The sequence below is a fragment of the Cavia porcellus genome, unplaced genomic scaffold (assembly GCF_034190915.1).
Source record: "Cavia porcellus strain 051 isolate PalLab524CR breed Dunkin Hartley unplaced genomic scaffold, mCavPor4.1 scaffold_32, whole genome shotgun sequence".
Lineage (NCBI taxonomy): Eukaryota > Metazoa > Chordata > Mammalia > Rodentia > Caviidae > Cavia > Cavia porcellus.
The window spans coordinates 15,401,880-15,426,541 of NW_026947515.1; the positions used below are offsets into that span (position 1 = coordinate 15,401,880).

General features: G+C 35.2%; 1 protein-coding gene across 10 annotated transcripts in view; it reads right to left on the reverse strand.

Moving 5' to 3' along the window:
- Helz (helicase with zinc finger) overlaps positions 1-24,662 on the reverse strand; it is a 170,308-nt gene that overhangs the window by 86,191 nt on the left and 59,455 nt on the right. For 8 of the 10 annotated variants that reach the window (XM_063241957.1, XM_063241959.1, XM_063241956.1 and 5 more), the window contains 5 exons: positions 24,389-24,656; positions 17,540-17,873; positions 16,565-16,695; positions 7,694-7,873; positions 6,950-7,054 (listed from right to left, as the gene is read on the reverse strand). In XM_063241957.1, coding sequence (XP_063098027.1) covers positions 6,950-7,054; positions 7,694-7,873; positions 16,565-16,695; positions 17,540-17,873; positions 24,389-24,656 — 1,018 coding nt within the window. The remainder of the gene's footprint in view (positions 1-6,949; positions 7,055-7,693; positions 7,874-16,564; positions 16,696-17,539; positions 17,874-24,388; positions 24,657-24,662) is intronic. The other 2 variants (XM_063241963.1, XM_063241960.1) reach the window with 1 other exon arrangement.

Below are 24,662 nucleotides of genomic sequence, written 5' to 3' on the forward strand. Positions count from 1 at the left end.
GCAGGGAAACAATGCCTTTTACAATTCCATCCAAAAAAAGAAATACCTAGGAATCAATCTAACAACGGATGTGAAAGATCTGTACCTTGAAAACTATAATACTCTGAAAAAGGAGACTAAAGAGGATACTAGAAAATGGAGAGGTACCCCTTGCTCTTGAGTAGGAAAAACCAACGTAGTGAAAGTGACCATACTTCCAAAATTGTTATACAGATTTAATGCAATCCCAATCAAAATTTCAATAGCATATCTCACAGAATTAGAAAAACAATCCTAAAATTCATCTGGAACCTCAAGAGACCTGGAATAGCAAAGGCAATCCTAGGCAACAGAAACAGGACATGGGAGCATCACAAGCCCTGACTTGAAATTACACTATAAAGCTACTGTGATTAAAAAAAAAAAAAATAGTGTGATACTGGCCGAAAAATAGCCCCGAAGACCAATGGAACAGATTAGAAGATGCAGATGCAACTGCAGACACACTAAGCCACCTTATCTTTGACAAAGGTGCCAAACGCATTCACTAGAGGAGGATAACCTCTTGAATAAATGGTGCTGGAAAACCGGCTGCACACATCCTGAAGATTAAAACGGGACCCATATCCTTCAACATGCACTAAGCTAAAATCAGAATGGATCAAAGATCTTAACATTAAAACAGAAACACTAAATCTGCGGGAAGATAGAGTAGGTAAAACTCTTGAAGACACTGGTGTAAGCAAAGACTTTATGAACAAAACCCGGATTGCGCAGGAACTAACAAAAAATCAACAACTGGTATCTCACCCTACTGAAAAGCTTTTGCACAGCAAGACAAATCACCAACAGAGTGAATAGACAACACACAACCTGGGAGAAAATGTCCGCCAGCTGTACCTCAGACAAAGGATTACTATCGAGAATATATACAGAACTCGAAAAAAATTAATCTTCTCAGATTTAAAGACCCAATCTAGAGGCTGGGGATTTAGCTCAGCGGCATAAGTACCTGCCTTGCAAGCAGGGGGTCGTGACTTCGATCCTCGGTACCGATAAAAATGAAAAAGACATAATAAAAAAAAAAAAAAAGACCCAATCTAAAAATAGGCACCTGAGATGAATACATACTTCTCAGATGAAGAAATACGAACAGCAAATAAATACGTGAAAAAATGTTCAACATCACTGGTTATTCAAGAGATGCAAATTGAAACACATTGAGAGTGCAGCTCACTCTGGAAAGAATGGCTAGCGTCAAGAACCAATTACAAATGCTGGAGGGACTGTGGGGAAAAAGGAACCCTTCTTCACTGCTGGTGAGAATGCAGACTGGTGCAACCACTGTGGAAATCAGTGTGGCGATTCTTTAAAAAGCTAGGACTAGAGGTCCGATTCAACTCAGCTATTCCTCTTCTGGGTATCTTCCCAAAAGAACTGAGAACATCATACCACACCAATATATTATGCACCCATGTTTATAGCAGCACAATTTGTAATAGTCAGATCTTGGAAACAACTGAAATGCTCATCAACTGAGAAATGAATAAAAAGATACGGTATTTTTATACAATGGAGTACTACTCAGCCATAAAGAAGATTAAACTAGAGACTCTTAAACTGGAGGTAAATGGATGCAACTTGAGACCATATTCATTAGTGAAGTAAATAAGATACACATGCGTAGGGCTGGGGATTTAGCTCAGCGGCATAAGCACCTGCCTTGCAAGCAGGCAGTCGTAAGTTCGATCCCCGGTACCAATAAAAAGGAAAAAGACAAAAAAAAAAAAAAAATACACATGTGTACACATCATATTGTCTCTTTAGTGTGAGAAGCTGAAAGAAGACAAGTATGTGTGTGTGTGTGTGTGTGTATATATATGTGTGTGTGTGTGTGTGTTTATATACATACATATATTTATACTACTAACTTCTCTGAGATTTGTGCCAACATTGTTCAGACCACTGAATGCAGATGTCTTGTGAGCTGGGTCCAGTGGGGATGACAATATGCAATGTATGTACCATGGTTGCCTCCTGATTGATATGTTTTAGTTTTTAAATGTTTTTTTCTTTTTCTCCTTGAAATAAAATGAATTTGAAAACAAATAAAGGTTGATAGAACACATCAAAATAAATAAATAAAACAAAATACCACATGCATGATTTTCTCATAAATGTAAATACAAATATAAAGCAAAGGCCAGCCAATTTTGGGGTCATTGTGAGAAAAGAAATTGCCAATATTTGAATTTAACCTCTCACATATATATTTTTTAATTAAAATTCTATGGTTTCTTCTACTTTTATGTAACTTCTCAACTTTTCCAACCACTAGGCCAATCTCTCTCCATTCCTTCAAGAGTCACACTTCTTAAAAGTAGTATCCCCACTGCCTTCTCCATTTAGTAACTCCCACCTGCCCTTTAAGTAGCATGGCTGGCCCCTTCCAAGGAAGGGACAAAACCAACTTCCACATCACTAAAATCACAGGAATATTTCCAGACCCATTAAGTTAGTAGATCTCCAAGCAGCGTCCAGTTCTATGGTAGCTCCCCGCTTAAAACACTCTTCCCTTGACCCCCAACCATTTTCTGCTTCCCTGCTAGCTCTCTAGTCTTCACTCAGGTCTCTCCTCTCCCCAGTCACACTCATCCACGTCCATGGTGGCTTCCATCGCCACCCAGGAGGCCCACACATCACTCCTTCCAGCCAAAACTTCACCCCTGAGCTCCACAGCACCCAACTGACTGCTTGGCACCCGCTTCCTCAAGAAGTGAGAGGGAGGTGAAATGTACTATACACACAAACTAATCTCACTTTCTAAAACCTGTCACAATCTTCTCTGAAACCTTAAAATGTTAGTTTTCTCTTTTTTTAAACAAAGCAAAAAATGTATTTAATAAAGGTCTCAATATAAATTGTAGTTGAAAAAAGTAATTTTATTTTTTATTTATTTATTTTTTTTACCGGTACCAGAGATCGAACTCACAACTACACCCTTGTAAGGAAGGCGCGTATGCCACTGAGCTAAATCTCCAGCCCCTAAAAGTAATGTATTTTTAAAACATTACTAATCAAGGTAACCTATATCATTTCCAACAGATAGAAAATCTTTTCAATACATGCTTTCGGTTTTAATAAAATGTTTAATCAGATCAGCAAAGCAGAATGATTACAAATAATACCTCATTTTACAAACTATCTGCTACGACCACTTATATTAGCTATAGTATACATATTTAAGTATGCAAATAACTAAAACATAAACTCCAAAATGTGAGTACTGTGTACTTCTGACTGATGAGATTATAATTTTTATTTTCTCCTTTGTGGTTTTGTATATTTTCCTGAATATTTCATTATACAAAAGAAAAAGGTGGATTTTCAAATTATTCATCAACGAACTCTACAAAATTGCCTCACCTTCAAAGAAAATTAAGTTCTAAATCCATTTTCACATAGTTATTTGGAAAGCTGTATCAAACTGAAGCCAATAGGAATACAAAGCCTGATTATTTGGCCTACATTATTATATGAATAATTATCTAGTGTTCACTTCTTAAAAACTTAAAATTCTTTATACTTTCATTTTTTAAAATATTTAGACAATCAATAAAATCATTTAAAACATATCTAACATTCTTCTAAAAAAAAAAATCAATGAATTGATAGTAACAAATAGCACTTTTAAGCCCACAATATAAAATATGGGGCTGTGGCTCAGTGACTGAGCACTTTCCTAGCAAACGTGAAACTTTGGTTTTGATCCCCAGCATGACAGAAGGAAAAAGAATGTGTGGGGGTGCGCCTGCACATGTGCAAATGTATACATATGTATGATACCAATTAAATAACTATATAATTTCTAGAAACAAACTAATACATACATCCCATGTGATTTATGGTTCTTAAAATAGAGAGTCTGGTAATATGAAACTTCAGTTCAGTGGAATCTTATTCATGTTCTGAATTAAAATAAAATTTAAAAAACACAAACTAAGAAACAGACTTCATTCCTAAAGAAGTCTACCTTCAATGTACCCACAACACAACAAATGCACATTTTCCCGTGTGTGTGTGTGTGTGTGTGTGTGTGTGTGTGTGTGTGTGTGTTAAAAGGAACTTTCTTGGGTGCGGGGGTTTCGGATGAGATCTATGAGGATATCTTCCTCCATGACGCTGGGCTGCAGGCCTGACTGGGGGGCCGGGCCCCTGAGACTCCCGCTCAGCAGCATCTGATCTGTGGAGTGGTGGGGAAGGACTGCATCTCCCAGTAGTCCCTGGGCCCATGAAGGGCCCTGGGCCTGCTTCTTCCCTATGCGGCACTTTGTTGCTCAGGAAGCCTTGGGAGTCCCAGCAGATGCTGATCTTAAGAGCCATACACAGAAAGAAACTGTGTATAGAATATATTCCATTTTAAAATTTTCTATCACTAAATGATGTAGAAATAAAAACTACATGTCACCTAAACTGATTTCTAAAACCTCCATCCCAAAATTTTTTTTAGTTCAGTTCAAATATTGGCAAGTTACAGGAATTTTACAAATTTTAAGCTACGCATGGTGGCACATGCCTAGCTTAGCAAGACTCTATATAAAAATTACAAAAATAAAAACAAACTAGGGGTGTAACTTAGTATAAATGCCCTGGATTCAATCCTCAGAACCACAGAGCAAAGAAAAATATCATTAAGTACATATCTAATAATATTTACCAGTGTATTTACTCTTTGACTATTTTCACAGCATCACATTTTGCAACGCTGGGTGTGGGCTGTATGTTACTGTTAACACAGCACACTGCTCCATCACTCTTACTCCCCAGAGACAATCATTCTTACTTATGGTCAAACACAGACACTTGGTGCCCTCTTGTGTTCCTTCTCCTACATCCTGGAACAATTCAGATAAAACTGATTTCCCCAGAGCACAAAGTCACCCTAATTTTCTCCACTCCATCTCCCAAACCTCTGTTTGTTGTTCATAAGGAAAAGTACAAAATAATCTGAGATCAGGTAATAATAGATGGTGCTAATTAATCCTAAAAATTCAAAGCAATAATCCGCCTAGGAAATATTTGTAAATTAACATTTTTCCCAAAGAGAAAGGCTACAGCAAAAATGTAGGTTTGCATAAGGAAAATATTTGGAGAAAACAGGCTTTTTCTCGTATTATTCCACGAACTAAATAAAATAACATGACATTAGAATTTGAATACTTAACCACCTTTGACTGAACCACTCGAGGTTTATACAGAGGTGAGATCATCTGCTTGGGGATAATATTCTGTATTTGGACCTCTACAACCATACACATACTCTACTAGTACACAACTTTTATTCTACATGTTTAGATGCTCTATGTTACATTATAACTTAAATAATTTGCTGGCATGGTGGCACACACCTATAATCCTAGCACTTGGGAGAAGGAGGCAGGATAATCGTTCCAATTTTAGGCCAGTCTGGGCTACAAAGTGCGCTCAAGGCCAATCTGAACTGCATAGTGAGACCCTGTCTTAAAAAGACCTAAAAAGGGGTCAGGGGTTTAGCTCAGCAGCACAAGCACCTGATTGGCAAGTGTGAGGTCATGAGTTCGATGCCCAGTACCAAAAAAGAATTTTATATGGAAAAAGCTAATCATAACCTAACAAAAGAAAGGTTTTCATGTTCATACACGATAACCTACAACCCCTAAAAGTCAAATTACCTATGCTAAGTGGACCCAACATTTGGTGCGCCTTTATTCCACTGCTTCCAAGCCAAACTGTCAAACACACAGACATAATGCTCTCTACACATTATACAAGCAAAACAAATAATGTATCGCCCTACAGCTAAAACGCAGCAAAAGTGCTATTTATTCAATTTAGCCAATGCTAGCCAAAAAATAAAAGATTTGAATCTGAAGTGAACTAGTAAGATTATAATCTGAAGTAAACGAGTTATTAGTGAATTTACCCTTCAATACCACAATTTTACTTATAGTACTTAATTACATTTGAGATTTTCTTATTAAATACAGATCGATTGTACTTAAAGAATTATTTCTGCTTCATTTGTCTTCTAAAATAAAAACAAAATCTAGCAGAAACAACTATAACAGGCCACACTTATTTAAAAAAATCCAATTCTAAAATCATTCAAATGACTTTATAATTATTAAATAATACCACTATTTCACTTTTACATGCTTGGACTCAAATACAAAGTTAGTGAATCATGTAATTAGAAATTAATTTGTAGACAGTAATTAATAACTTGACAATCTAGGCCATGACACATTAGTTCGTAAAATGGCAAAACTAAGTATTAATTCTTACAACAATGAAAGTAAAAGGTACAGTAAATAACCATTTAATAACTTGTTTTCTGAAGAAAAGGATTTTATTTCCAATAATAATACTGTACTTAAATACATCTCGAGTCCACACATACTCAGATGACATTTCTGTATCAACCTAAAATTTCCTTTGATTCTTGTCTCTTAAATACAAAAAAATTATAAATGCCAATCAATTACTCTTGGTTATAGAAAAACTTCAACATTTTGTATTTCTCTAACATGCATGGTCACAGTCAAATTTTACTTCCACAAAGAACTGTCATTGCGTGACTACTATGCCATGCAAAATATGTTACAATTTTAACTACATTAAACTTACATTAGTATTTATATTTTTATTATTCTAGCATTTAGAGATTCATATTAAGATCTACTCAAATTGTTAACAACATTTCACATATAAAACTTAAAAAAGGATGTCTTTTTCCGTTCTTAATTTTAAAGAAATGGTCATTTTTTTTACATTTTCCTTAATTAAATGATTTCTCTAAAAGATGTAACTTCTAAATGCCAATGCACAGATAGAGGTTTTAGTATTCCCAAAGTTACTAAAATCTTTACAGACACCTTTTCTTAAGAATAACAAAGTATGACACAGATACATAATAAGCCTTTAAAAATACCTGAGAGGTCTTGCCTGGGGATTGCCTGCTTCTACATATGGATGTAAATAATCCTTTATGTAGAGATCAGCAGCACTATTAGAATGGGTGCAAATGAGAATCCTGCTGAAATAAATGGTGCAAATAAAAAGAATGATAAAACAAAACTATTCAAGCAATATAATTCCAAAAAAAAAAGAAAGACAAAAGCAGTGGCCATCTTAACAGTATACACTTATGTCAACCTACTCAGTACTGTCTAACACATTATTCAATAATGCCTTAGAAAATTATATTACTCTATAAGCTAAAAATAAGTTCCTTCAAATTAAGTTCCTACCTATAAGCTAAAAATAAGTTCCTACCAATTAAATCTACATATAAAAAATGTACTTTTAAACTCAGGTATTTGGGTTGTAACATGGAACAAATTCCTTAGCAGACTTTTAAGTTTTAATGGCTATTATTTTCCACATTTCCTATTTTTAAAAATTGTTCTAAGAGGATTCACATTTTAGTTCATGTTTTTCCTCTCTCTCCCTCTTTGGTATTTGGGAATGAGTGCAGAGCACTGGACATGTTAGGCAAATGGTCTCCCACTGAGCTACATTTCTAACTCCAGAGGTTTGTTTTTATTTTTCCTTTGTTTTTAATTTCAAGAGCTGAATGAAAACTGTCCTACTGGCCCTCCTCATTGATATTTAAAGTAAGAACAGTAGCTGCATCCCCACAAGTGAAATACAGGCATACATCCCATGCCCTCACCTAGTTTCCTGCTGCTGCAGTATATGCTTGACAGCTTGAGCTAGTGTAAATGTTTTGCCCGTCCCATAGGGTCCAATGATAAGGACAGGTGGCAGCTGGATGGAAAGTGGAGTGGTAATGGCCAGAACAGCTTCTTTCTGTTTTGCATTTAGTCGAGGATCCAACTGTTCATCCCACTGTCTGTGGAAAATTAAGAATGTAAGTTATTTTAAACATACATATCTTACCAATGAATAGAACATGATACACAAGTACCCTGATTTTTACTGAATAACTAAACCAACTGAAATAGCACAGCATCTATAACAACTAATACTATTCTAAACTCACGTTTTTTAGGAAATTACCTAACACAGTCACTGTAGGGTGTTTTACCATGTACATCAAAAGTAACTTTGGGGCTGGAGATTTAGCTCAGCGGCGTAAGTACCTGCCTTGTAAGCAGGCGGTCATGAGTTCGATCCCCAGTACCGATAAAAATGAAAAAGACAAAAAAAAAAAAAAAAAAGTAACTTTAGTCATCTTGTCCTAGTGCAAATACAAAAAGTTCTGTCAACTAATGTAAAGAAGTTAAATTCTTGGGGGCTGGGGATTTAGCTCAGCAGCATAAGCGCCTGCCTTGCAAGCAGGCAAACGTGAGTTCGATCCCCGGTACCGATAAAAAGAAAAAAGAAATTAAATTCTTCTGGTTTAGATACTGCCAATTTTGTAGTGACAATATTTTAAAAATATAATTTCTTTGTTACATATAAGTATTAGAAAAAGCCCAGTGTGGTGGCACACAACTGTAATCCCAGGACTCAGAGGATAAGACAAGACTGTTGTGAGTTCAAGGCTCGCCTGGGCTGTGAGTTCAAGGCCAACCTGAACTACATAACAGACCTGGTCTCAAAAATTCACTACCCCTCACTAAAAATATCAGAAAACTTTTTTTGATAATAATGAAATATTCATTTATTTGTGTAACAAAATACAAAAGGAAAACTCACTGAATTTCAAATTCTAGTCAACTGAAAGGTCTCTTACTTTAAGGTTTAAAACAAAGAGGAAAAGAAAAACTTCTAAGTCTCTTAACTAAAAGTTACGGAAGTTTTACAAAATGTTAACTTAGAAACTAGAAAACATTTATGAAGTATCGAAAGCCAAACAATAAGAAACATTTTCTAATATTTTTATAGGCAAAAATTATAAATAGATATCCATTTTTCCAGGATCTATGACACCTGTCATGGTATCACAGACAACTACTATAACATGATCTCTCCGAGTAGTGTCCAATCTGAGTTGGCTAAATTTTGAAGATTTAAGCAGACAGCAGATGCTAAAATAGATCAAGCCAGGTCTTTCTCACACCTACATTAAAACACTAAATATCACGATAGTTATGGTAAAAATGATAGGGATATGAACTAAAATAGGAAAAGTGGGAGTCCGGAAATCATGGCGGATAGATAGCAGCAGTCTCGAAGGATCTCTGAGAAACCGCATTTGAAATCTAGGAATGCTGCCGGGCAGGAAGTCCCAAGCAAGGGGGGATATTCTTTGCTGACCCAGGAACAAACTAAATTAAGAGAAATCATCTGCAAACGCAATCCTGGTGATACAGCAGGCACAGATAAGGTCTCAGCACGGAAGCCGGACCCACGCCACTGGAAACTGCGATTTGAATTACCTGAAGCCGCTGTTGCGTGCAGGTCGGCACAGCGGGGAGAGAGGCAAGAAAGCTCAGAGAGTGGGAAGCATTGAAAGAAGTTGGGAGCAGGACTGGCTGGGTGCCCCGCATCAACCCTCGGTGAGTGAGCGGACTGGGACCCTTCCATAGAGAAGGAGGCTTTAGCGGAGGACATACTTGGATCAGGCTGACTTCCTGGAATGAGATGCTGCAGTGACTTCAGTCACATATCCCCTCTCAAGAGGGATTGGTGGGGAGTGCCTAGCCTGCAAGACGCCGCTGGCTGAGACCCAATAGGCTAGCCCAACTCAGGTCTCAGCGCCTGGAAGTGCACCCTAGCGGTGAAGCCTTCGGTAGGTTGACCTGGAGGGGTGGGCCCAGCATAGACTGCCCAGGTCTGTGTCTCCCTGGTGCCGCTGTGGTGGGTGGGAACACCTAGCCAGCGCAATTCAAACAGACTGTGGCCGACACGGAAGGAAGCTGGGCCTCCTATACATGCTTAAATATAAAGAACAAAGAATGTGGGAAGAGGGAGCAACAAGAAAGGCTCCTCGGCCCCCAATCCTGAAAAACATGCAATAGCAGACACGGCACCAATAGACATAAAGCACTATCTCCAGAGCCAAATAGACGAGTTCAAGAATGAAGTTATTAATGACCTGAAGCAAGACATAAGCAGAATAGTTAGAGAAATGCTAAGCACCGCCCAAGAAAAAACAGATGGTAGAATGGAAGAACAGAAAAAAAGGGGAGAATTGTTTGATGGAGAAGATAGAGAAAACATAGAATACGTAAAGCAGGTTCAAAGAGATTACCAGGAAACTAAAAACTCTATCGAAAACTGGCATAACAGCTTGAAAGAAACTAAGGACAGATTATCTGAACTGGAGGGCAGATTTGTAATATGGAAGCATGAAATGAAAAACTTCTTAAAAATAACAAAAAAACAAACAGCAATAATAAAACACTAGAAGATGATAAGAGGATCTATAACTTAAGAAGTAAGAACATAAGAGAAGAATTGGGAACACAAACAAATGGACTACAAAAGCTATTCATAGAAATAATCCAAGAAAATTTCCCTAATTTGGCAAATGGTAAAGATACTCAGATATATGACGCATACAGGACTCCAGCCACCTACAACCCAAACAGAGCTACACCTAGGCATATAATAATCAAAACTCCAGAAACCCAATATAAGAACAGAATATTAAAAGCCATCAGAGACAAGAAACAGATTACTTACAAGGGAATACCCATCAGAATTACAGCAGACTTCTCGGCACAAACCATCAAATCACGAAGAGCGTGGGGGGAAATAATTCAAGCTTTGAAAGATAGTAACCTCCAGCCAAGATTGATATATCCTGCACAACTGTCCCTACAAATTGATGGAAAAACAAGCTGCTTCCAGGATAAAGAGGAACTAGGGGAATTTGCAACCACTAATTCAACTCTACAGAGAATACTGCAGGATAGTCTAAAAAAGGAAAATACCAAGATTCCAGAAACAGTGGCAGAGCGGCCACAATGAATGGAGCAGAAAACAAAATGAAGATGATAAACTGACAACAAACAACAGAAAAAGAGCTCAACAAAAATGAGGCAGAGAAGATCGAGAGGTAGGAACAGCCATTTTGGAGAAAACAAGACATCAAAATAGCTAGTGCTGATTTAGTATCATCTTGTTTTGAAGTCCCATCAAACGTGTATTCTTCTGTCTCCATTGGTCTTAAAAGGTTGTATCTTACTGGATTTTATTATATATGATAATATAAGCAAAAACTTTTATAGACAAGGAGTTTATATAGAAACCATTGTTCATTTTCTGTTAATTGATTCTAAATACCCTGTAATAATGTCATTCTCTTGAATGGTTTTATAGTGTCTTGATATGTTTGGTGCTACAGTATATGAAGTTATACTCAAAGATTTTAAGGAAAAGGACACTATGGTAACTATTTTTATGTCAGGATATCTTGTGGTGAAACACTATTTTGCTTAAATGGTTATGATTTGACCTGCACTGTTCTGTTGTTATGCCCTCTTTTATCTAAATCCCCCCTTTTTAAAATTATTTACTTCTTTCTATTTTTGTAATAAAATGAAAAAAATAAAAAATAGGAGGATACATTATAGTAACCTACTTTGATTTCCTATTAACTTGATTTGATATCCTGTATTGCCCTCACCATCTGGTTTTGACTAATTTTCCTCTATTCTGCTTTGCTTAACAGTACCAAGTTTGAAAGTATAGGCATAACTGTGAAGACAATAAGAATTATTATGACGCCCATTCCAGTTGACTATTATTTTCTTTTAACATCCTGTAATGTCTCCAATGCTTTGGTTTTATTCTTTACTGTTTGGTTCAATTTTATTATAACTGCCAATTCTTCTTAAAATAGCAAGAGGCAGTATGGTAACCACTGTTGATCACCTTATATTTTGTTTTTACATTATCTATTATGTCCATCCTTTTGATTTGACTCTGTTCTGATATGTCACATTTGCTTTTACTCTCTTCAAAAGCAGTAATAAGAACTGCGGGAGTAATAAAACCCAAAATGTGTAATTGTCATTGTACAAAAGAAAAGAAAAGAAAGTGCTCTAAAGGATATAACTGCATATATGTTTAAGTGTATAAGATAGATAACCATATTACTGTTTTTTGGATCAATGAACAAAACTGTTTGCATTCTCACTGTTTGAAAGTCCACTTTATATGCTTCAATTTTGTAAGTTGAACAACTATTTCTAAGATGAGAATATGTAATCTATTAACTAGTGATTTCTTACTGTTTATTTTTTAAATTTTGTATTACTTGTACCCTTTTTCTATTTTTTTTTTCCTTTTTCTCCTTAAATAAAAAAAAAATAGGAAAAGTGTGGAAAGATTTTTTGAGAAAATAAGCAAAGTGCCTATAAAATAATCCTGAAATAGGAAGACAGAGTTTAGACAGGAAAATTCTATGAGGTAACATACTGCTTAATCAGAAGTTAATTATACATAAAGAATCATCACAACACTTTTACCTAGTACACAAAAAACAAAAATGAAAAATCAAACCTACAATGTTAGCCTTGACTAATGCTCTTAAACCTCCCCCTTCAAAATTTAAAAGTATAAAATGTTAAAACTATGACCACATAAATATGCCATTACTTTTTTCTGAACTGTAAAATTTTTTAAGTTAAAACAAAAAGATAAAAACACTGAGTAGTGGTAGTAAGCTTTTTTCAATGCTGCTTATTAAATCATTTTCAGAGAGTTCCTTTGCATTAATCAGTTAATTTACTCATTGTTTTGCTAGTACCTAGCAATGTTCCATCTTTATAAGTGAGAAAAGGTGGTAGGTAATCTCTAAGTCAAGACTTGATACATGTAGGGGGCACTGAGAAATGGTCTGTTAACACAGCATGATTCTCTGCCTTTCATTTGGCCTTGCTAGCTATGAAACATTCCATTTCCCAGCCTCCTTTCCTGGAATTAGAAACAAGTCCCTCAGAAGTCCTTTTATATGCAGATGAAACCTCATTATTTTTTTTATCTAAAAGAAAGCTCTTCTTGCTCCATTGCCTTCTTCCTTCAACTGGCTGGAAAAGACGATGTGGTAAATAAATCTACAGCAGCCATCACACAAACTGTGAGACAACAGCATCAAGAAGAAAATCACCTGGGCATGGTGGCACACATCTGTAATCCCAGCACTCAGGGGGATGAGGCAGAAGGACTGCCATGAGTTCCAGGCCAGCCCGGGCTACAAAGTGAGTTCAGGCCAGCCTGAACTGCATAGCAAAACCCTGTCTCAAAAAGACATAAACAAAATAAAACAAAAAACAAAAAAAAAAAGAAAATCTTCAGGGGGAAGGGAGACCTGATGGCACTACTGCACCCCTGCACCAGCCATGAATCACCTCTAGTGTTGCATCTCCACTTGGTTTAGCTGCATCCATGCCTGACCTCTATGGCTCTGATACCTGCCCCATCCTGCCATGGAGATGATGATACTTACAAACAAATGATTACTTAAGACCCAATGAGATAATACATACCTTTAAATAAACTATTCACTTAAAGCTGTTTGGAAAAATAACTGAGTGATAAAACTACACTTAATTTTACTTTCTCTTGCTATAATACTCTGAGAATTCCATTACTTAGCTAGTGTATACTTTAAAAAAACAAAACTTTTAAAAAACACACTCTAGTCTTTCAAATCTGGGGACTTTAAGAATGAGATAGATATACGGTTATATATATAAGTACAAATCTAAGAGATTAATGACAAACTTACAGGTGTAATTCTGAAATATGTCAATATCTCTTTTTATGCAACCCATCCTGCTTATCAACTGTTTCAGCGTAAATAAGTGCTTCACAGCAGATCAGTAACTTTATCAATGTCAGCCATCTCTGTAATTTCTGGCAATGAATAATGAATATGTAAAGAAAGCCAATGATTAAAACAAATTATATTTATTTATTGTATCACCACTAATTAAGGGAAAGATTTATAACACATATGCTATGATTTATCTTTGATTTTCACAATTTAAAACAATACAGTCTCTCCAAGTTTATTCTGACTAAAATAATTTCATTCTCAGAACCAAATTAATTCAAAGTCTCCTCTTCCTCTGATATAACACATTGTTATAATTAATTTACAGACTATATATGCTCAACAGTAATCTCTCACCTTCATTTACCTATCTAATTATACATTACCCCAGAAAAGATTTTAAATGACTAATGGCTTATCAGTATGTCCCTATACAAGGAATTTTCTAATTTACTATTTATATTATAGTAGTAAGAAGTTTTTTCTGGTCGAATGTTTTCTGCTACTGGCATTTTTCTGTTACTTTTACAGTGTCTGAATGCTATACATAATTATCAGAGGTAAACATACCTGAACGCTATATATAATTATCAGAGGTAAACATACCAAGGAAACATGCTTAAAAGTTTACCAATATAGCTCACATTTGAAAAATTAATTTTCATCTTTAAATTTACTTATTATCTACTTGAATGTGTCAAATATTAACAATGTGAAAGATACTGTTGGTATGCAAAATAAGGCATAGTCTCTTAACAAAGCTCAGAGTCTAGTGAGAAAAGCAGAAGTATACAACACTGAAAAAAATTAATTGAAGAGAAATTATACTTGAAAGCACAAAACCATGCCTAGTATATGCCAGGCAATCAAAAGATGTTTACTGAAATAACGAAATAGAAATATTGGATTCATCTATTTGAGCTGGATGATACTAGGCAAAGATTATTTCAAAGAAAAGAAATTACTTAGAGATAAAGAGAAAGGGCAAAAGTTCTTTAATAGGTATAGTTTCAGTTTTGCAAGATGAAAGGTTTAGAGATTAAACTACATGCTTAAGATGGCAGAGATTATAAATTTTATGTTATATGATTTTACCACAATTTTTTAAAAAATTTTAAAAGAATTAACAAAGAGATAAGGGGCCAAATATGAATCAGGCAAATTAAACTTCAAGGAAACTTCATAGGAACATGGAAAAAGTGAGTAGAGAACTCTTAAAAAATACTGCTAGAGGTCTGAGGGTTTAGCTCAGTGGCATAAGTACCTGCCTGGCAAGCACGAGGTCGTGAGCTGGATCTCAAAAAAAAAAGCTAGACAACACAGTCAATGAAATCATGCACTGGACCTTTATATTCTGCTCTCACACATCACTGACATAACAAGAAGCCTTCAGAAATTTGTGAGCAGTGAAATGACATGATTATTCTGGAAAACCGACTCTGAAAAACAAATGTACACAGGTTGGAACAGACAACAGTGACACAAACAGCAAGAGAAAAGATAAACTAGAACACTACAAAAATAGCCTAGGTCTTGGCCACAAGAATGGAAAGAAAGGGATGAATACAGAAGAAGTTAAACCAAATTGGATTTTCACAATTAGGAGATACCTAATTATTTTCAGGACAGTGAGCAAGAAGAAAACCTAAATCACTCTAGCAAACTATTCCCTCTCAAGAATTTTTACAGTAAAAAGAAGATACAAATAAGGCATTAAAGGCAAGCAAAAACATAGACATGATTTGAGTAGTGAGCTGGAAGAAAATACTTTTTTTTGGAGACAGGGTCTTGCTCTGTAGTTCAGGCTGACCTTGAACTCACTTTGTAGCCCAGGCTGGCCTCGAACTCACAGCAATCTGCCTGCCTCAGCCTCCTGAGTGCTGGGATTACAGACATGTATCACCATACCTGGTAGACAATACTTTTCTTAGGACTGGAAAACATGAAATGTTTGGCAAACTGAATTTACCACCTCTAGGCCTGGCCCATATGTCCCACATAATTCTTTGTGCTCTTTCTTCCCTTGTCAAAACCCAGGGAGACTTAGAAACCAGTTACTGAAAATGCCAGCGCCTCCAACAGTACAGAACAGGCCCACCCTGCCACAACTTAACTGATATAAGTGTTAAATAAGTTTTCATTGTATACAGATTTCTTAAAAGGTAAAACTAAAAAAAAAAAAAAAAAAAAGTGGCATGAGCTGAGGAAGACAAGAGCCAACTAGAACAAGTCCAACAAAGAGGGCACTGGGGAGGCAGAGGCACGACTGAGAGTTTGAGGCCAGCCTGGGTACAGTGAGTTCAAGCCCCGCCCAAAATACATAGTGAGACCCCATCAAAAAAAAGTGAAGAGGATGGCAACAAATACTCTGTCTTACAGCTATCACTGCTGTTTATTTGGAAGACAAAAACAGATGTATCTTGTTTAACTGCATAAAGTCATACCAAAAAAAATTTAGGCAGAATACCATAATTTCATAACCATTAATTTCAGAGCAGTTTCTATATATCTTCTCCCCTACTTTGCTAGATCCCATTATCATTAACTCTTCCAACTGCATTAGAAAGGCTATAGTTTTCCATTAAATTTCTACTCAGAAATATCCCTAAATTGTTTTGCATACATACTAACAAGTTAATGATATTAAAAAGAAACAGCAGGATTCATTTAAACTGGGAGGAAAAGCAAAGAAAATAGATGATGAACCTCAAATGTTTCATTCTAAGTTAATCTTTCTCCTTAACTATTAAAATGTCTCATGAGGAACACAGGAAACCCCTAGGTTCCTTGATGAATGTTCAATTTTTAACATTAACAAACTTCTTTTAGTAAGATATCTCCTTTCTGTACCTGTTGGGACTCCAAGGTATAGTGGGAGTCATACTGATGTCTGGAAACAATACACCATTGTCCTTGATCCTATCTAGTGCATAATGCATTTCACAGAGGGGTAATCGATTTAATTGAAACTGAAGTTCAACCTGAAACACAAAAAGAATTTTTGAAAAAAAGCATTAAAGCAAACAAACATCAATGCTGGCAGCTCACTAGAACACTTTGTGGATATAACAGGAACAAGTTTAGAGAGTCTTTTAAAGTGTAGTCATATTCTAACAGTAAGTAGTATGCATAGTATTTGCTTTGTTTATTTAGGACCAAGCACAGCAATAAGCACTTTATCATGGATTATCTTGTTTTAAGAGTACTAATGGTATATAGACCGTTACTAAACACATTTTATATGTTAAGAAACTGAGTGGCTTGTAAAATAATCTCTAGATAAAGGTTAGCTGATTCCATTAATCCTATCAAGAACACATTTGATAAAACAGACCATCTGTGAAATATGTCTTGAATAATAACCAGCCCTTTTATACTGTATCAATTAACTAAGAATGAATAATATTCACCAGATTTTATGTTTAAAAGAAGAGGTCAGATTTCAGTTAAATATGACAGACTGAACACACAATTCAAGTAAAACCTTTAAATACAGAGAACAGGAGCAAATACAATTACAGGAGACATGTTCCCAGGATACAGCTTTAAATAGTTTCTCATCTGTTTTTCCATTGATGATTTAAGCTCTAAAAAACTTCAGCTTTGTATACAACTGGAACTTTCTAGATGTTAAATTTTTTAAAAAATTAATTTTCTGTGGGAGTTACCAAAAGTCCAATTCCAGATCCATCAATATAAGACTTCAAAGTTAATTGTTAACACTTTTGATTATACACAGCAGAAGACAAACCAAATTAAGAGGAGGATATTAGCTGATAATAGGACTTCAGACACCAATGGTTACGGTGCCACTTTCAAACACACCTGTGTATCACAGTCAGGCCGAAGATTAAGTTCTTCACAGCATTCCCTGGATATCCGTAAAAATATATACTCTTTTGTTTTTTCTTCAATAGTAGCTTCATAAACCTTCTCTTTGGTTCCCTGGCTCTGTACTAACTTCTCTTTAGGAACTGGTAATAAATAAACAGCATTGACTTTGGTCATCACCAGTCGTCCAGCCAAAGTATCTTCAGAAAGTGTCTCAGTAAGCTTAAAACGACCAAAAAGTTGTCCGTTTTGGGCATACTTTGCACCTCCAGAAACTCCAGTGAGCATGAAGCTTGCTAGAATCTGCAATTGCACTTTTAGGTTGAATCTAAATCAGACACAGAAAACTAAATTCAATATTTTACATCAAAAGCATAAAAACTTTAAGAGTAAAACAAGAATCAAATATGAACATACCCAAACCTGTAACTTCTACTGGTTTTACTCTATAACACTAAAGACTACATACTAGCTTTCTGCCTTATATCTAAGTTTTGCAAAGGACTCTTTCAATAGTGTTAATGAGTAACAACCAGAATAAACTCGTGTTCATGAAGACAAGAAGGCAGAGTTTGTGTAGGAATTTTGGGTACCTTTATTAGGCAACAGTGGGGCACTCGTACTTCTGTAGGTGCATGTAAACATGAAAGAACATACACGTGAAAGAGGCACCAACAAACCAGACTGTCAGACACTTGTCTTTTATCACATGAAGTAGGACTAGCAATGTTATCATGCTGGAAATAAGGAACATATTTCTTCCTTTTTCTTAGAAAGTTTAAAAATCCTCAATGAAAAATTTAAATTGTTTAATATCTTTGTGGAGAAGGCTACATTTAATATTATTGCTTTCAGATCTGTGTATATGACATCAAGAATATCTTGCAAATCCTTAAGAGGAAAAACATTTTTTAAAACATGAATTCCTTTCATGAAAATGTATATTTTTTGTATACTAGAAAACCAGCTATTATAAACAAAATACTATATTAAAATTTTGAATATCCATTCATATAATGTTTCAAATTACACAATATATGTCTTGTCTGTCTTAAAATCATCAGTGACTAGCCTAGAAGAATCTAACACTTTGAAAGCTCAGTAAATTTTCCATTTCTGTAATTTTCTGATTTTTTCTGGGTATCATATTCTCATTTCAGTAATTTTACATTATTCTCTAACAAATTCGTGAAATTCTGCCTTAGGCAATATATTAAAATTTCTATATCCATTTTAGAAACTGCTATCTCCAAACACTTGATCACTAGTTAGCAGGCAAGATAATGTAATCTCACAGTTTTAGAGCAACAAAATAATCGTCTTGTATCATTTAGTTGTGCCTCGTGACAAAGCTCTTGAGAGGCACAAAAAAAAAAAAAAATCAAACCCACTAAGAAATACAGATTTTCCCACAGAAGATTCATCATATTCAAAATGAAACTATTACAGACTTTCTACCAGAAGTTTCAGCTACAATACTTAATTTTTCTAAATTAACAAATTAAAACAAATTCCTTAGTAACAGGTATTAAAATAAAAGCATCTTTCCATTGTTGCATTCCACATTTCAAAATCAATCTTTAAGCTTAATATATGTTCTAAGCTTTGGGTAACTATAGAAAAACCAACCAAATTTTCAAAACACTTAAAACCATTCTTCTAGGTAGTGAGAAATACGGCTCTTTCAAACAGCAACAGTTCTACTTCTTAAGTAATACTTCACTGTCAAAGCTACGTAGTGAGCTTTTTTCCCATTGATTTTTGTCTACATGAACAACAAAAATCAAACCAAAGTAACAAGGCAATCCCTGGGGTTAATGAAGCAGAGCAACAGCACCAAGGGCTAACCAACAGAGCTGTGCCTATCTCCCTGAGGAAAAGTCCACTCCACATGAGACCTGCCATGCCAGACTGAGAGGGCACTGCAAAGCTAGGCGCAACAACCTGAGCAGGTAAGCCACTGTACCGGCGTTAATAGACACAAGTCTCAGCCAAAGTAAACTTCATTGGAAAATGTATCTCTTAGAATTTAACAGATTTTACCTGAAGGTAGAATCACTGATTTCACATCACCATGTGACAGAGAGTAAGTAAAAACAGATCTTAAAAAAATTCATGGGCTAGGGGTTTAGCTCAGCAGAATAAGCGCGTGCCTGGCAAGCATGAAGTCATAAATTCAATCTCTGGTACCAAAAGAAAGAGAATTCACAATGCTCTTTCCTTTTACTTATAAATATTTCACACTGTAAGAACATACTCAAATTTCTAGACTGCTTTTAAAGATCATCTCTTTTTTAAAAGATAAATTCATAACCAAATTCAAGATCAAGCAAAAAAATACGTATTTTCTCTAATCTTAGGAGCTGTCATTCAATCTATTTTCAAGGAAAGAATGCTAAAATGACTGTTTTTAAGGTAATAGCTTAGTACAGCACCTGTCTGGCAAGCATGAGGTCCCAAGGTCAATTCCTGATACCCCTCTCCCCAAAAAGATACAGTTCAGTCCTAATCAAAATGTAAGAAATCAGTACAAATTCCTAAATACTACTTTCATTTTTATTACTATTCTACTTAAATTGTCAAAATTCTTTCACTGATACAGTTTCTGAACCTCAGGAATATACCACCAATCCTGTAGTAGGTCAGATGATGATGTCACAGGATATTTCATTGACTAAAGAACACACCTATGAATGTCAGTACACCATCAAATCATTCAGACTTGAATCCACTTCCCCATACCATTGTTTCTATGCTTAAATTGGGTGTCAAACCACAACAGAACAATTCCAATAATGACTTGGGTTTACTCTGCTGACTGATACGGACTGAATAGACTCAAAAGAGCATGGACCAAAGACCAAAGTAACTCCCCAATTGTTTTTTGTACCACCCTTGAGTAAGAATATATTTTACAAAGAAAACTAACAACAACAACAAAAAAATACAACGCAGATCTTTCAGCTTATATCTAGATGTCTCCCAAAGCTTCATGAACTCACAGGTGGGGCTTTTCAGGGGTGGCTGGATTGAGGTATGTGATACTGGGATTAAGGGCATATGAATACAAATTAAAGGTGTGAAAACCAGATCCACTGATTGGCTTAACATAATTCTTGGTGGAAAGGCCCTTGTTCTGGGTGTGGGTGGTACCACCCAAAAGGCTTGCAACCTACACAGATTAAAAAGGAAAGTGAGGCTTGCTGCTGCTGTTCCACTGCCGCCTTCTGCTTGCCCTGCCATGAATCATTTCTCCTCTATGACGCCCCTGTGCCATCCTACTGTCTTGAAGCTAGCCAATTATAGACTGAACTATAATTAAACCTTTCTTCCTTTAACCTGTGGAAATTTTGCCCAAGCAACAAGAAAGTTACTAGAACATCAGACCATAATATAGGGTTCACAAAATCTGTATTTACTACCTGGCCCTTTATAAAGGAAGTTATTAAAAAAAAAAAAAAAAAAAGAGAGACCTACATTAGAACACAGTTAAGTAGATTCATTAAATAACAATCAGGACTGATTAAATAACAATCAGTGGCAGAGTGCTTGCCTTGCATGCACAAAAAATAATAATAATAATAAATGGGAGCTGGGGATTTAGCTTAGTGGTACATGAGTTTGCCTGGCAGGCATGAACTCATGGGTTTGACCCCTGGTACCCAAAAATAAACTAATTAACTAATTACTTAATTTTTAAAATGGCAAAATGTTTTAAAAAAGAATGACCAGTGGGAGTTAAATTTAAGGCAATGGTAAAACAAGTGGATATTATGCATAGTGAAGATAGGAATGATATTAAAATAAAGCAACACATTAAACTTTGTCGAAAACTAGAAAATCTTTACCAATGTAGTTTGTCTCCTATCTACCAATTCACAGATGTCCTCTTGAGAACTCTATAAATTGTGCAATGTACGTCACTAAATTTTACAAGTCAACCAAAATCAGAAGTGTAATTTGCCTGCCTTTATAGTGAGGGCTACCTTGGAGAAAGGTATCACTAGAATAATTTCCCTGAATTCTCTTGTATACTAACTAGCTACTTGTCACATATTAGATTTGCAGCAACAAATTTTCGTTTGTAAGAATCTTCACAATTCTTAAACAAGCCAGGTGTGGTGACACACGCTTCTACTCCCAGAATCTGAGAGGCTGAAGCAGGAGGACTGACTGAATTTGACACCAGCTTAGGCTATAAAGTTAGTTCAAGGTCAGCCTGAACTGCAGAACAAGACCTTGGTTCAGAAAGACAAAAGAAAGTCTCATACAGTTAACACATATAAAACATCAAAAGTGATCCTACATATTAAGATTCAATTTACAAATACTAAATTGAGTAAATAACTGTCTAATTTTAAAGATTAAAAACAAAAGTTCAAATATACCTGTGAAAAACGCTATATACTATCTTAACTCGAATCTATATAATCTATTTCCCTACAATCCTTTCTTTTAAACACACCTAAGGGCATTTTTTTTCTTTTCTTTTTTTTTTTTTTTTTTGTCTTTTTCCTTTTTATTGGTACCGGGGATCGAACTCACGACTGCCTGCTTGCAAGGCAGGTGCTTATGCCACTGAGCTAAATCCCCAGCCGCCCTAAGGGCATTTTTACAACATGAGTAGCAAGTGTTGCAACTGATGAGGTGGTAGTTTCTTATCCTTTATTTTTTCAAATTAAATATGTTGTCACTGAAGAACTTTCAGAAACAGGAACAACTATTAGAACATAAAATCACCTATAATTTTACCAATCAGAATATTTTACCTTAACTCTTTCCAGTATTTATACAAATATAAAGTATATATTTGTAATAAACAGAAAATTAGAATGTTAGTAGGAAAAGCTTTTATGATTAGCATGTTTTCAACCTTAATACGGTATTATTTGTATCTTCATCATATTAAACATCCTTCAAACACATAATTTCAATGGTTATATGATATTCAATTGATTTAACTTCTTACTACCCTTATAAAGTCATTTGAGTATAGATATCTTTATCTTCATCTCTAATTAAGTTATTTCTTCAGGAGGACTTCACATAAGTAGTATCACCTAACCAAATGGTCCAGTCCTTCCACAAGTCTTTAACAGGAAATACTAAGTAGCCCTTCAGAAATAGCACATCAACTCAGTTCATCATTCCTGCTCTCACTTCACATTGCTGACCTTTTCAAGGTACCCTGGTCTTGGCTTTGAAAGACTTTGCAAAGTGCTTCTAGAATTTTCAATCACTTCTTGTTTGTTTTTTGTTGTTTGGGGTTTTTTGTTTTGTGCTTTGAGACTAGCCTGAACTCACTATGTAGCCCAGCCTTGCCTCAAATTTGCAAAGATCCTTGTGCCTCAGACTTTCAAGTGCTGGAATAACAGGCGTGCACCACCATGCCTGACACAACCACTTAACTTCTTGTATCTAAACCTTCGTGGTGTTATAGCGTTTCTTCTTTCTATCCATTCAGAGAAATTTCCCTTTTAAAAGATTAATATAAATAATCTATAAGCTTTTTGGTCTTTTGCTTTAAGTTCTAAGGTAATAAAATGATTTATAAACTTAATAAAATATTAAATACCATGTAAGTTAATATAGTTTATAAATTTCTAGTATATACTCAAATTAATCTCCAAGATCCTAGCAATCTTTTACACACTATTTCATCCCAATATGTATGACATGTCACAATGTTCTTTCCTAGGAAAAGGGGTTTACAATAATATAAACCACATACATACACATCAGTAATGTGAATAATGTACATGATAGAAGTCACTATGCTTTTTTTTAAAATGATTTCATTAGAATAGTCTCTAGACACAATCAATAAAAAGCCTTTTAAGAGACCATAAATTGGGTAGTTCAGTGGCAGAGCCCCTGTGGTTACATAAAGGCCTTGAGTTTAATTTCCAACACCAAAACAATCAAACAAAAAAACAGACATGATGAAATATGACATAAAATTTTAGAATATACAGAAAGATAAATAATACTGACTTAGTACATTTTATATGAATTTAATTTGAAGCTAAATAATTCAAATGTTAGAATTTGCTTAATCTATAAATACATGGAAAGTATCTTTAAGTTTTCATTTCTTTTCTGAATCAATCCTTAATAACATTCAGAATCTATTAATGATATTTATGACAAGATACAAATAAGGTACCTTGTACAAGAAAAACATGTTGGACAGGCTGCAATTAAATGAAGAAATTTTATAAAATGTATTCATGCCTCATATTGTGGTTCAATTAAGGCTCATCTTCATTTTATCTCTAAATTAGAAAGCTACTATTACCAATCGTAACAATTATCTCAAGAACCTTTTCTTTCAGTCAAACTTTCACTTCTTTTTCCTAAAATAACCAAGTAAGTTTTTGATTTAAGCACTTGGGTCTTAACCTATGGCACATGGATAAAATATAAAGCATTTATAAACTGGTATAAAGCTATCCTATTACCAAAGTTTTCCTGAAGACCTAAATCATTTCACTCTTAAATAACTTTCAAAATGGGAGTTTTCATTTTTTTATAATTTTTCAGCATTCACTGAGTGCTTTCTATGACTACCATTCACCAAAACCTCCTGAAAGGAGGAATCACAGATTCATACTCCCAACAAGTGACAAAGAGCAGATCAATCCCATAGTAGATGCTTATGAAGGTCTTACAAAAATGAACAATGTAGTGAACACAGTTCTTGCCTTAATAAACTCGTAGTTCATTCAAAGGCAGATCACAACTACCGAAGAGCAACATGTTAGGATCTATCTTCACTTAGGCATACCTCCACTTCAAAAAGGGGAGACTTAAACATGTAAAAGTGTTTCTAAAGTAACTTACTTGCTGACTTCTTTATACTGGGCTATCTCCTCAATATAAAGGAGGTCGTGCAACCTTGACTGATAGTTGGTCTTGGTCAATGATTTGTCTAAAACAGACTGGGTAAATAGCTGGTCAGCAGACAGAGGAATTTGGTATCTGATAAGAAGGCTCTTCTCCAAATCAGTAGTTTCATTAGGTTCAAAATCTACAATAGTCTTAGAAGAAGAATCCCAGCGCTTGGTTGTGGTTACTAGCTGCTGCTTTGCATGCATCAGGTATTCAAGATCTAAAG